The sequence below is a fragment of the Melanotaenia boesemani genome, chromosome 20, assembly GCF_017639745.1.
Source record: "Melanotaenia boesemani isolate fMelBoe1 chromosome 20, fMelBoe1.pri, whole genome shotgun sequence".
Classification (NCBI taxonomy): Eukaryota; Metazoa; Chordata; class Actinopteri; order Atheriniformes; family Melanotaeniidae; genus Melanotaenia; species Melanotaenia boesemani.
In genome coordinates, this window is record NC_055701.1 from 13,190,752 (window position 1) to 13,205,121 (window position 14,370).

General features: G+C 39.6%; 2 protein-coding genes across 2 annotated transcripts in view; one reads left to right on the top strand and one right to left on the bottom strand.

Moving 5' to 3' along the window:
* Positions 1–14,370, top strand: part of tdrd9 (tudor domain containing 9) — a 29,261-nt gene that overhangs the window by 2,670 nt on the left and 12,221 nt on the right. The window contains exons 2-18 of the mRNA XM_041971245.1: positions 4,499–4,572; positions 4,671–4,747; positions 5,184–5,405; positions 6,827–6,949; positions 7,996–8,076; positions 8,165–8,329; positions 8,420–8,523; positions 8,638–8,757; positions 8,943–9,027; positions 9,096–9,153; positions 9,260–9,364; positions 9,454–9,551; positions 9,649–9,780; positions 10,124–10,286; positions 10,421–10,484; positions 10,630–10,693; positions 10,787–10,831. Of these exons, the coding sequence (XP_041827179.1) occupies positions 4,499–4,572; positions 4,671–4,747; positions 5,184–5,405; positions 6,827–6,949; positions 7,996–8,076; positions 8,165–8,329; positions 8,420–8,523; positions 8,638–8,757; positions 8,943–9,027; positions 9,096–9,153; positions 9,260–9,364; positions 9,454–9,551; positions 9,649–9,780; positions 10,124–10,286; positions 10,421–10,484; positions 10,630–10,693; positions 10,787–10,831 (1,780 nt within the window). The remainder of the gene's footprint in view (positions 1–4,498; positions 4,573–4,670; positions 4,748–5,183; positions 5,406–6,826; positions 6,950–7,995; positions 8,077–8,164; positions 8,330–8,419; positions 8,524–8,637; positions 8,758–8,942; positions 9,028–9,095; positions 9,154–9,259; positions 9,365–9,453; positions 9,552–9,648; positions 9,781–10,123; positions 10,287–10,420; positions 10,485–10,629; positions 10,694–10,786; positions 10,832–14,370) is intronic.
* On the bottom strand, positions 659–3,813 carry rd3l (RD3 like). Its single transcript, XM_041971247.1, has 3 exons — positions 3,402–3,813; positions 2,099–2,432; positions 659–1,476 (listed from the first exon to the last, which is right to left on the bottom strand). Exons 2-3 carry the CDS (start codon positions 2,410–2,412, stop codon positions 1,113–1,115), a joined length of 678 nt encoding a protein of 225 aa, XP_041827181.1. The 5' UTR covers positions 2,413–2,432; positions 3,402–3,813; the 3' UTR covers positions 659–1,112.

Here is a 14,370-nt window from a genome sequence, read left to right on the forward strand (position 1 = left end):
GGCAATGTGGTGCAGCCTTAGCTTAAAAAATAGGGACACAACTAACGTCAGCAGCATATGGTGGTAACTGTCTATGCCATACTGTGTGTAGCTGATATGCTCCCCGAGCAAAAATACATACTCCGACTCGATCCTCTTCTGTACAGTGTACAGGACCTCAAGCAGTCTGATGGGCTGTGATTGTCTGGAACTTATTGGTGCCTGGCGAATGAGCTGCTCTGCAGCTATGATGACCCTTACTGTGCCTTCTGATGGAGAACACAACTATGCTGCATGTTTAAGTCATTTTTCAAAGACAAAAGTTGCAATTTCAATATGTTCAAGTATCCAAAATTATAGCCACATTAATAACTTTTTATAAGAAACCAAACCGTTTGTAAATCCATGAAGATTCCAGCAAAATATGATATTTATATATATATATATATATATATATATATATATATATATATATATATATATATATATTAGATAGATATAGAGAGAGAGAGCGAGAGAGAGAGAGAGAGAGAGAGAGAGATAGATCTATATATATATAGGTGTGTTAGAAAGGTGTGTGTATGTATAAAATAGTTTTTGTTTAATATCTTTTATAAGTATTATGAAGACATAGCAGGTTGAATAAGACAAATATGCTAAGGAGATTAATAAAAATGTCTTTAATATTTCATTATTTTTCATTTGTTGGGCTCTAAAAACTGTGTGTTTAAAAGATCTCACATTTGCAGCTTATGAAGAACAGTTACTAGCAAACATTTACTAATACTTAAGCTGAAAAACTTGTCCTCTGCATTTAGTAGAAAACTTCCACTATCTGGCTCCATACCTTTTATAATGCATTGGCTCTCTACAAAGTGTCATGGGTTTGTTCTCAGGATTACATAAACCATTCATTCAGTGGAAGCAGGATCACAAAGAACAATAAAACAATTATTGCAATAAAACATAATAGGATGTTTAGCATCGTAGTCTAATATTGTTTTCACATTATAATAAGTAATTGAATATCTGCCACTTATACAAATGCTTGTTTTCATCTTCATGCTGTGGATATGACTTTTTTTTAATAATGTGAAACACAGGATTACAATTTTGGTAAAGAGTGTGTTGTATCACAGTGTTGTGCTATATGCTCCTTTGGGCCTGAAAGGTGCCGGATAGAAATGTGGAAGGTCCCAGTCCCTGTTGGCTGTGAAGGAACTCGAGTGCCGCATGACTCGATCCACGTATCCAGAAACTGTTGGGATCTCTTCCCTCAGATGTTCTCCACAGTTGGGAACTGTTGGCGTGACAAAGCCTTGTTTCATTTTGTAACGGCTGGTCCAAGCCTCCATTGGTTGGAACTGTTTCGGCTGCACTGAGAAGTCGGCTTCCTCTTCATATTCTCTTTGGCTCAGAAAGTCCATCAGGACCTGCTTGAAGACAGACGCTAACTCCCAGGGTCTTATGTTGTTTGTGGCAAGCACCTCACGAAACCTGCAGAAGTATGCATCATCCTCATTGTTAATTGAACAGTTGCACATGAATCAACCCTTGTCAATATGTTATCTTAACACAGTTTCAGACTGCACTGCCCTGTGTTTCTGTATTTTACCCACAACAAAATATGACTTCTGTTCTCTTTCAGGTGCTTGTCTCATACTTTCAGAAATGACATATCTGGGACAGCTGCACAGACTTTTGGAAACAGTAAAAACTGCCATTGACTTACTCTTTGGTAATGTAGTTATGTAAGCACACAATAATGACCTGGTAGTGAGTTTTATGGATAATAAGTGGGTCACAATGCTGCTCAGTCATGCACTCTTCAGGCTTTGTTTTTTTTCCCCATACTGGCTAAAAGATGAGTGGAAGCCCTGGCAGTCTGGCCTAACTCAGCCTTACAGGGCATCTTTCACCTTCACATGTTAACACCCTACATTGCCTTTATCTCTGACAGTAACACATAATGGCTTTCTTGGCAGCTCGCCCTGCTTCCCTTTGCCTTTGGGTCTTCTCTGCTTTGCCTGCTGTCAAGCCTTGTGGTGATACAATAGAAGCTAGATACTGTTGACAGCGTACTAATATGAAGAAGTAAGGCAGGGATGCTACTAAATACCTGGAGAGAATGGTGGCTGCGTGCATAGGTGGGATCTGGGCACACAGGAACTCCAGCTGGTGTAGCTCTGATGAGGGAATAAGGGTTCGTAGCCTGGGGTACTTTTGAAACCAGTGGAGACCCAGGGCAGTGTGGGCCAGTCTGTGCTCCCGCTCTAGTTCTCTTGCCAGTCGTTCGCGTTCTTCCACATGCCATAAGAGCTCTGAGATCAACATACGGCTGGGCACAACCCCTGAGCTGTTCAGAGATGGCGTTTCATCCTGAGTCTGCACTCTTGTCTCATGCGGCCACTTTATCCAGCTAAATAGAGGCATAGTTTTCACTGCCAACAATCCTTAAAGACAGAAAAAAAAAGTCAGTCTAAACCATGAAGTCATAACTTTCACAATAGCATAATTTTAATGCATATTAATATGAATATAGTGTAAATGCTTCACAATAATGTCAGAGATGCAAATTACAAGGAATCATTATACCATGTAACAGTCAGGCAGATTAAAAAATATTTAACATGGGTCATACAACTGGAAGCTTAATGGTGAACAAGCTATAGAGGAAACAAATCAGAGTCAATGTCAAATGTATCCAAGCATGTTCTTTCACTGAAGCTAGATCATACTTTAAAAAGAAAATTGTGTGACCAGAATTATGAAATTAACCACGTAAATCCTAAATAGCAAATTATGTTTTTAAAAAAATATCTCTGCACAGCCTCAATAACGGAAGTCACAAGGTTGACAATGAAAGATGGTCATTCTATAACTGGTTCTGCCCAATGTTGCTCTGATGGCAACCACTTAAAGTCAAACTTGGTGTAGGATAGTGTCTCAGGTGTGTGTATTTCACTCTTTTATTTAAGGTGATTGATCCAGTACAGTTTCCACCTGAGATTCAGATGCATTACACAGCCTGCTGGGTCAGAGGTCATCCTCTACTGACAAAAGGGTTTATGAAGCTTTGTATAACACAAGGCTGATTAACAGAGCTCTGAAGGCAGGGTTCCTCAATCTGGTCCTACGAGAGCCACAATCCAGCAGATTTTCCATGTATTCCTGCTCCAACACACCTGACTCAAAGTCATTATGTAGAACATGATAGGCTGTTAGATCCATTTAATTTGATTCAGGTATGTTGAAGGATTACGTCTCTTGTAGGACCAGATTAAGTAACCCTGTTTTAAGGTATCAGACTTGATTTGGTCTTTTCAAGTACCATAGATAAGCTTTGAATTTTTCAGTATGTGCAGGAAGGAATTATCACACAAACATTACACTGAAAATTCAAAAGAAAGCTCTGTACTTACGGCTTAAAACTGCACTCCTGACACTTGTGTTAGTTTTTTAGAATTTGGCAAAAATGAGCTTTTCACAGAACACAGCCTCCAGTTTTTAGCTTCCATGGATCAGTCTTGTAAACTTGAATCCTTTGCTCACGTTCAACAATGTCCCTTGATGTCAAATGTCAGATTTTAGCTGTAGTGCTCCCCTAGCTTGGCTGTTCCAGGTGTTTTTCCTTTTTGTCTTGTGGTTATTGTCTTGTTCTCCCACTGCTCCTGTCATGCAGACTTTTTCCAGGAGACTTAGTCCCACACTGCTAACTGACTAAGAGCTGTCACCTCTCCTATCCTTTCACCCTACTCTCCTCTGTGCAGTGAGGATCTTTGTTGTTAGGTCAGCTGCTTTGTAGCCTGCACGAAATGTGTGCATTGGAGAGAAAGAGAGGATGAGAGTGGATGTGTGTGCACTAGCTGTGGGTGTGTTTTATTTGAGCTCCTTTTAGTACTGTCAGTTAGCACTGTGCAATAAAATATCTGCTTGCTCGGAGTGAGCAAAGCGCCTACTTTTGGCGATGTTTCTCAGGCTGCAGGGATGTGGGCCTGGTTGAGCTGACCTGAGGGAAAGTCAAATGAATGGCAGAGGAAAAGAATTTAAGAAACAAATAGTAGGAATTTTGAGGATTGCGTATGATCCCATTTTTAGTTTGATCGGCAAATACTTGCAGAAAACAAAATGCTTTTATAAGCACAAAAAATAATTTTGTGATAGTGTGAATGGATTAATTTGTCTGTACTTAAGTTGTTTAATTGATCTTCAGTTGCTTCAGACTTTGAAGGAGACCTGAAAACTACATTTAAAAAAAAAAAGCTTAGTCCCTAGCTAACACTGTCTTTGCCTCTGTGTGCATGTATTTTTTTTTTCATTTATTGGCAGGTTAAATAGTTTCTTTAGCAGTCCTTCTAAGGACTTAATCTTTACCAATTTATTGCTGTGAACAGTTATATTAAATAATTTTAATCACAGCAAGATTTAGTGAATCATTAGATACAGATATTCGTATATCTTTTTTTATTATTGTAAAGTTACATGTGGTCCCCTTCAAATTGCTTTAATTTTGTTGCAGTTCAGCGAAGAGTCTTGAAGAGGATGCCTTGAAGTCTGACCGAGGAAGGTTCCAACAAACAAAACCTGCAAAGAGTGAGTAGGGATTTTCCTGCTTTTTTAATTTTTCAACCTAAATTTACACTTGCTTTTATAACTAGTTTGTTTTTATTAATTCTATTCTGAATCCTTAGGCCCTGCTTCTCCTCCTCCTCCTTCCCTCACTACCTATGAATACCCAAGCTTGCCCATAACCAAGAACAGGCAGGAAGTAAGACATACTGTCCATATACAACATCCACACAGGGGCTAATGCTCTTCTAGTGCAGTCTCATTCTCCTGAAGGTCTTCTTCTTTTTGTCATTTTAGTTTTACTAAAATTGTCATAATATCCTCGGGACTCTAGAGCACTTACTTAATGTTCGCTCAAGTAGAGTACAATGCTATTTTTATGCAGCAGCTAACTTCAAATTCACCGGCCCTGTGGTTACTAATAGAAAGTGGTATGAGTATTATTTGAGCTCATGCTGTCACTTAAGCTGCACTTTCTTAATGCAGATTAAAAAGTCTCATTTTATTGTCATAAATCAGCTTAGCACATCCATCTGCTCTACAGTTTCATAGCTTATTGTTAATTTACTACTTTTTTTTATTGCAGTGATATACAGTGTCCAAATGCGCTTGTGATTTTGTTTGTTTGCCTCCAGCTCATTTCCCTCGTACAAAACAACTCAGTTGTGATCATTCAAGGTGCCACAGGCAGCGGCAAGACAACCCAGCTGCCACAGTACATCCTGGACCATTACAATGAGAAAAATGCCTCATGCAACATTGTGGTCACCCAGCCACGCAAAATTGGAGCCACCAGTATTGCTCGTTGGGTTGCTACACAGCGGAAATGTACTCTGGGTAGTCTGGTGGGCTATCAGGTTGGTGCATTATTTAGTCGAAATTTGATTATCTTACATGCCTTACATGTACAAATATGGGCCTTCACATGGGTTCTTAGTACTCTGTCTCCAAGTGTACAGTTTTAATAAAAACACATGTTAAAAATTTTTATTTCAAGCAATTTTAAAGGTTATCACAATCAGTTTAAATTACCTGTATCGCCATTCACTAGTTTAACAACAGCTGAAGGACTGTAAAAAGAAATGCCATGTTACCTGTTTTCATGTTTTTTTCCACCATTTGAACCCAATGTTTTGGTGTTGGTTTAATGGCAGCACAACTTTATATTATGTAACTTCTCTGCTCTCTGAATTTTGAGAAGCCCTTACCAAATAAAACTATGAATTCAGAAGCAAAGCCAAGCATCACAAAATCACTGTAGGCACATTTTTGGTTTGCAGCCAAATGAAAAAGGCTTCTGTACCTTGGAAAAAAGATGTGAGTTAAAGTAGCTAATAATTATAATGGTGGCATAAAACAACCAGGAAAAAAGGCATTTAAATGTTTAATAATTATTTTTAATGATTAATTGTCAGCCAAAACTTCATGATTGTGACAGCCCAGAGTCCCTGTAGATACTCGGGGATTATCCACAAAAGGACAAGCTTTGTGTGATTTATTCTTTCATATAGTTATTTATTTGTATGGTATGGTATGGTGGTAGGTATGTGTTAAGCCATTGAGTGTTTTGTTGCTAGGATGCCTGGCTGTGTTGTGCAGCACTCTGAAGCAGTGTGTCTAATAATAACTGTAGTCTCCTCCGCTCAGTGCAGACTTCTGGAGTTGAAGATGATGTCACTGACAGTGGGAGAAATGATAAACAGTCAGTGTTAGGAGATGTCATTCTGAGGTTATGCACATTGTGTCCTAATTTTCATACTTCAGGAACACTTATGCGAGTCTTTTTTCTTCCCGTGAATGTTCTTTCATTCCGTGAATGCAAAGTTCTGTTGGACAATACAGTTAAATTGGCAAACCTGAAAGTATTTTCCTGAGGTCAGATACAGAAAAGCTCTAATAATTCAAGTATTTTCTCCAGTATTAACAATAAATGTTTTATGTTGGCAATACAGAGTTTTTATTGAAGAAAAAAAAAGTCTTTGAACAACTGGGGAACCTCTAAATGGGAAGGAATATTTCTGTGCAAGAGCATTTTATAAAAGAATTGTTTAAAATGTACCAGATTTTCAGTTTGTAATTCTCTCTACAACCCAGTGAATTATAATAAAAAAAAATGTATAAAAGTTATAGCCAGTAGTTGACAGAAGTTTCATACAATTATCTTAATGTGAATCTAAACAGCCACAAGAAATAAAACTAAATGGACATCTCTCAAAGATGGATTTTATGGTTATGTGTGTATTATGGAGTCATATGGATCTACCTATTTGTATTACAGGTTGGGCTGGAGAAGATGGCTACTGAGCACACTCGTCTAATCTACATGACCACCGGAGTGCTTCTGCAAAAACTGGTTTCAGCCAAATGCCTCACAGAATACTCCCACATTTTTGTAGATGAGGTACATAAACATGACAAGCATAACCTTTTTTTTTCTCTTTCACACCTACGGTTTCTCTATTACCTGTTTGCCTGGAATGGAAATTGTAAGGATATACTGTTTCATCAGGTCCATTTTGTCTTGACAAGTTTGTATATTCCACATTTAATCAAACGGCATTTGGTTATGTGTAAAATGCATTTTATGTGTCTTTCAGCTTTGGTTTAGTCAATATTTTCTGCTGCTGCAGGTGCTCAGTGAGTCTCGAGGGTGTGCCTCCACATGTGGGGTTGGAAGTTATATTGTTGTTTCTTTTCCTTGTTCACATGATGCTGGGAGCGTTTCATCTGACTGCCTTGTCAAACAACTGTTTCCACCCACATTAGTGTTGATTTCACAGCTCACATGATGCTTGGACCTTTTTTTAATGATAAAAGCACAATACTTACCAATAACATTCAGTGTCGATATGATCTTGTACAAATGGAGATATTTTTCCATTTCAACTTGGGATAGATGGACACTGACTATTTCTGCGCTTATGACTGATTGCCTACAACACATCTTCAATGATTTCAGAAACTTTCTGAGTAGTTCAGTGGTTTGTAACTTAAAGTGCTTGGAGTAGTAAACCAGAAACCGTGAGGGCAGTATAGCAGACATGTGATTTGAATAAGGAACAAAGCAATAGAAGAAGCCTTGATGTAGTTAATGGCCACACAGACTACTGCCGTCTACTGCCGTGCCTCGTTTTATGTCTCTTTCTGATAATGAAGATTATCATGAGCTTCTCCCTATTTGTTATTGTCTGAAACTGACATTGGAACTCGAAAGTGAACTCTGACTCTGCACTGCTCTCTGGTGCCCTGATCTGTTGGCTAACACCATGCCAACCTAAGGGACTCATGAAAGAATGAGAGTAATGTTTGAAACGAACATACCTATTAAGGTAAATAAAAGTGCATATATGGGCCTTAAAAATGACAAAGTTCTGAAAACAAACTCATTGACCAAGTATAAAATTATAGTATAAAATATAAAATATAAAAAAGTTTGCTTTTATCCAGGTTCATGAGCGCACAGCAGAGATGGACTTCCTACTGTTGATTTTGAGAAAACTCCTTAATTCCAACTCTCGTTATGTCAAGGTAATTGCTCCATGAAAGTTAACCTTTCCTTTGTCTTCTTTGTGCATCCTTTGTACTGTTCCTTAACAAAGCTAGTATTTTTTGCCAGATAATCCTCATGTCTGCGACCATTAACTGCAGACAGTTTGCTGAGTACTTTGGCACGCTCCTTCATGGTAAAGTGCAACCTGCGTATGTGTTCGAAGTGGAGGGGAAACCATATGCCATTGAGGAGTTTTATTTGGATGACCTCCACGACCTGTTTCCATACAGGGTAAAAAATGAAAGTAAAGAGTGGTTATTGCCGTTTTTCTCAGTATTGAAGCCCATTAGTTATTGAATAAAAATTGTTTTTCTTAAGCAGATTGATTCGCCCTGTCCAGATGATCCTTACATTTCAGCTGAAATGTACAATCTTGCCATCAGTCTCATCCAGAGATTTGACGAGATAGAGGGCAAGGATTCAAGGTGAGGCTAAAGCATTTAAGCATCCTTGCACTTTTGTTCACTTAAACCTGCTAATAATTAAACACAAAAGTGTCAACTGCTGATTCACATTTGCTTGTATGTGTCTGTGAGTAGCAAAGCAGAGAAAGGAAATGGGATGGCTTTTTCAGAGCGAGGCAGTGTTTTGGTTTTCCTGCCTGGTATACATGAGATAGGCTACATGCAAGAGGCCTTGGCCAAGCTGGTTCACAAAAGGTGAGTTGTTGAATTTATGTTTGTTAGATGTTGGCAACCTCTTTTATTGTAACAGGAAAAAGTACATTGTTGTGTAGAGTGTCTGGAGGTGGACACCTTCAAAATTAAAATTCTTGTTTGTATATGTGTTACTGTATATTTAACTCAGTGCAAATATTTAGCTTAACAATGCTGTTGTGGTTCAGATTGCAGGTTTATCCTCTCCACTCGTCAGTAACTTTGGAGGAGCAGAACGGTGTTTTCCTGTCTCCTGTGCCTGGATACAGGAAGGTAAATACTGTTGAGCTTATTCTGACTTGCCAATTCAAGTATTTCTGATAATCGTTGTACCTTCACAGGTGATCCTCTCCACCAACATTGCAGAGAGTTCAGTGACTGTTCCAGATGTCAAATATGGTGGGTTTTTTCCTTGTAATTACCATTTAACTTGCTATCTAATAAGCTATCTTTATTTTTTTAAATCCTGATTGATATTGGTGCTTTTTTCCCCCGTCTCTCACAGTGATCGACTTCTGCTTGGCCCGTCACATGGTCTGTGATCCAGATACAAATTACCAATCTCTGCGTCTGACCTGGGCATCTAAAACCAACTGCAACCAGCGCAGAGGTTTAAACGACTACAGCACAAAAAGTGAACTGCAGCGTGTAAGTATCTGTTCCCTCCTGTCCTTTCTCAATTCATTTCTTCCCTGTCAGGTAGGGCAGGTCGAGTGTCCAAGGGATACTGTTACCGTCTGGTGACCAAAGAATTCTGGAAGAATGAGATCCCAGACTACATGATTCCAGAAATGCTGGTAATGAAGTCCTGATGATGGATATCTTTAATGGCTTTATGTGTTTTCCAGAACCTGCCTTTAACACTCAAATCTAAACTGTTTTCCCTCTCTTTAGCTTGCTCCCCTGGCCACAATCATACTGAAGGTGAAGCTACTAGACATGGGAGATCCCCGCTCCTTCCTCTCCACAGCACTCTCACCTCCCAACCTTGGTGACATTGTTAAAACTGTGCTGCAACTCAAAGAGGCCAGTAAATTAGTCTAGATTGATGATTTTTCTCTGACAGTCATAAATGTCCAGTCAGATGTAACTGAACAAGTAGCTGTGCTGATAATATTGTATTTGGGCTGGCAGCTGACCACAGAGGTCTGTCACATAGTGTTAGACCATCACTTCTATGATGGGAGTTTTTGCCACAGCCAGTGTTAGCATAGTCAGGTTTGCTGGGTGAACAATAGGATGGCATTGTGTTATAATAGCCATATCTGTATATTTTTTTTATTTCTGTCATTTTTTAAATTGATCATTTGAAAAATTGTATTTAGGTATAGAGCTTGATGTATTTACGCTAGCTCTGTTTATTTTTCAGTTGGGTGCGCTGTCTGTGAGAAGTGATGGCAGAGGACAGAATGATGATGGCGAGCTGACATTCTTGGGCACTGTGCTGGCCCACTTGCCTGTGGATGTGTATCTGGGGAAACTGATTGTCCTGGGCCATGTGTTTGGCTGCCTGGATGAATGTCTTATCGTTGGTCAGTCTGTCATTATGTTATAAGTTTGGACCCACTGCACTTCTTGTTCACTTCTTTGAGATTATAAAGACAGCACTGTTGAAATGTAAATATGTTTTGTAAGTACCTATTTACATTGCACTTTCTCTCCTCAGCTGCTTCACACTCTCTGAAGAGCTTCTTTGCCATTCCATCCATGCAGAAGCTTGCAGGGCACAGGTGAGTCACATCCAGAAGTTGCTCTAAATTTATCAAACCATGATGTGTACCTCTGTTGTCGCACAACAAATGTGTTCAGTCATTTAAATGCTCATTCTGTACAATAGGCTCTACTAATTCTATACTTTTTATGCTATCATTTCAGAAGCAAGCTGGCTTTTGCTCGTGATACACAAAGTGATTCCATAGCTTTTGTCAATGCCTTCAAGGTGATACTGAGTCAAAAGCAGATTCTGATATCTAAAAAGATTTACATGTGTTTGTTGTATTTAAAACCATTCCCTCTTGTTTCTTTCTATTAGGCATGGTACTCATCCAAAAAGAACGGACAACTGAGACACCCAAAGGTAAAAACAAGAAAGAAAAATTATTTTAATTAAAAATGACATACATTTAGGTCCAGAAATCCTAAAAAGAACATGTTAATACTTGTTTAAAAAAACTGAAACATTAAGAGACATGTTTTTGATAACAATTGTTCTGAGATAACTTTTTCCACGAGCAGCCCCAGGGCTTCTAGCTGTAAAATGGAAAGATCAGCACAGAAGATAACTGTACAAACTATATATTTTTTTTAAATCTGTTGGCTAACTTGTGTGTTAATCCCCCAAAATTTTAACAGTAAAGATATTATCTCAACACTTAATGAGTTTCTTCCCTTAAAACTCTGTGCTTCTGCACATTGATTCCTGGGGCCATACAGTGGGGTCCCAAGGTTGATAAACTGCTCTCCACGACTGTTTCTTCACACCAGGGCATCACTTGACAGCTGCTTTTTGGTTTATGGCACCCTTTCACATGCCAGCAGCTGTATATCAACACCACTGATCATTTTTTACACACCATGGCTGATTCAGCAAAGAGACCCAATAGGACATTATATGAGGAAATGAGGAAAAGAAAGAAACTTAGAACAAGAGTCAACATCAGATGGACTTTTACTGATGGACTGATGAAATTGGCTTTTGCTAGGGTGCATCAAAATGCAAAAGCCTGCCAAAGTTCAGAAGTGCCACTTAAAGATGGAAAGAGTATTGATATGTTACATGAAAAAACATTGTTTCTGAAAGTCAGATTAGGGCTGGGCAATATAGCCTATAACTGATATCCCAATATATATATTTTTTCTGCCATATCCCAAAACACAATATATATCTCAATGTTTTGAAATCTCCTCTAAAACACTGTAAATAATCAATTCAGCATTATCATGCAGAAAAAGACATCAGTAGGATTTTTAAGTGAGCTCTGATAAATTTAACTTTATTGTGATTTTTCACTTTCAACAATTTTTTTAATTCTGAACCAGAGACCTGCACTCATAAACTCAGTAACAAACCTCCCAACATCAACCCCGCCACCCCTAGAAGAACAAGTTTATTTTATGGAGTACGCATGCGTTTTGGTGTTTGATGTTTTGTTAGGCTTGTGAGAGGCTCTGTCAAATCAAACCTTATTTTAAAGTTTTATTTTAACCCTGTAGGCTACTATTTTAACTGTGATTTTAACAGGAAGGTCTTTTTAGTTTGTCAGACTCCAGCACTCAAAGCTCCACTTGCCTCTCCATCCAGTTGTGAGAGCTGTGGCATCCTCAGTAAAAAGACTGCTGAACTTGAACAGAGGGTATCCAACTTGTACAACATCCAGAAGGCCGAGCTTCACTTAGAATTGGTAATTCTTGGCCAAACCTTAGCTCCAGCCTTTAGTGCTCAGCTAGCCGACACACTACTTTACTCCACGGTTACTCCTTCGCCTCAGGCCAGTGATCCTTCACGGTCGATACACTCCAGTGTGTCCCCCTCTGATGGCTCTCTGGTTGACCGGGTCACCTCTCCACCTATAGCTGCCACCGCATGGGCGCTGTCAGGCCCTGCTCCATTTGTTAATTTCACTGCTGGAGTTTCACAGGAACCCAGTGATGACCCAAAGCCCTGGCTCCCTTCACTCCACCACAGTCTAAGCCATGGACCTGGGTCGGGGCTCAAAAGAAGAAGAACCGGGTACCTACAGGAGGTCACCACCAGCCATCATCCCCTGGTCCCCTCCTGTTGGAAAACCTATATGACATCTTCAATCTGCATGACTTTCCACCTTTGGCTGCCGACTCCCGCCCTGCGGCTCCTTCACGGTGTCTGCCTCTACTGTGAAAACCTATAGGGCTATGGTGAACTTCACACCAGCACCAAATGCTGCCAGAAAGCGGGGTCGTCACGCCGAATGTCCGCTTCAGAGCCATCCATTGCCAGAGCCAAAGAGGTGCTCTTCACCAGACGAGCCCTTTCCAGCAACACTGAGCATTAGCAACTCTGTTGTGAGGAACATATGAAACAGGTACACTGTAACCTGGTGTTTTCCAGGTGCCAAAGTCCCCGATCTTCTGATTTTGGTTTCCGGCCTGCTGGAGGAATACTCCCACGTCCAGAATTTGGGCATCCACATTGGGTGTAATGACATTTCCAGCCAGACATTAGAGATTTTAAAGCATGATTTTAAAATGTTTTTAAGTCTTAAAACGAGTGGCTAAAATGTTCTTATATCCAGACCGATTGCTCCATTTAGAAGAGGTAGTGATCATTTTAGCCGGACACTTAGCCTCAACACCTGGGTCAAGTTAGCATGTCCAACTGACAGTGCTGTTTTTATTGATCATTTTAATATGTTGTGGAACTGTCCATCCCTCCTCAGGACGAACGGCCTTCACCCAAGCAGGCTCTTTATCAATACCTTTTAGTATAACTGACCAAATCATGCCATTTTTTCCACAACCACAGTTGATCCCTCTGCCTTCTGTCAAGGACTCTTCCTCTGGTCTGTTTACCTCAAACTGCCATGCACCACCAATTCCCATTAGCCCCCCGCTTGTGGTTAATATCCACCATCAAGATCCCTTCCCAGGTAAATCGTCCATTTCCCAAGACCATCCCATCCCTGTCATCATAACCAGTCAAAAATGTATTCAGTATTCCACCAAGTCCCCCAGTTTCAATAATCTTCAACTCATTGACACTACTAAACCACCATATAAGACTGCAATAGAGCACCTCAACATGGCTCTTTTAAATATTAGATCACTTTCAAATAAATCCTTCATTATTAATGATGTGATTTTAGCAAACAAGATCGACTGTCTCTTTTTATTGGAAACCTGGCTTCGCACTGACTTACCAGATCCTCTGTTCTTGACCTGGCTCTGTCAGACCACTACTGTGTATTTTTTAAAATCACCAGTTTTATCCAATAGGAGGGTCCGGTGAGAACTGTGAAGAAACGATGTATTACTTCTGAAGTGGCAGCAAATTTTATTGACATTTAAACCAAACTCCTGCTCAGATTTTACCTGCATCATGCAATTTTATTGTAGACAATTTTAACAAGTAACTGAAGTCAGACGTTGTTGCAGCTCACCAAAGTGGAGAAACAAAGAAATCAGACATCTCAATCAGAAATTGCAGGACAGCAGATAAGAAATGGACATACCTGAGGCTTTGTTTTTACCCGAGGAAACACTGTAGAGTTTTGTCCTGGTTGATGCAAAAATGCTGGTCCAGTTTTCTGCCAAATAAACCCAACAAACCTGCCTTTTAGATCCCATTCCCACATCACTTTTAAAAACATTTTGTGGTTTCTTTGAGTGTGAGCTTTTAGACATATATTACTCCCTTCAGACAGGTGTCTTCCCATCTGCCTGTAAAACAGCAGTGGTGAGGCCCCTTCTGTAATAAGAAGAGTAATTTAGACCCAGACGTTCTTGGTAACTACCAACCTGTATCCAACTTACCATTTTTAAGTTTATACATGAGTTTTATTAATCAGTCTGATTTTAGAACAAACCACAGTACTGAGACAGCCCTTTAAAGATTGTTAACAACCTCAGGTGTAACTTGGA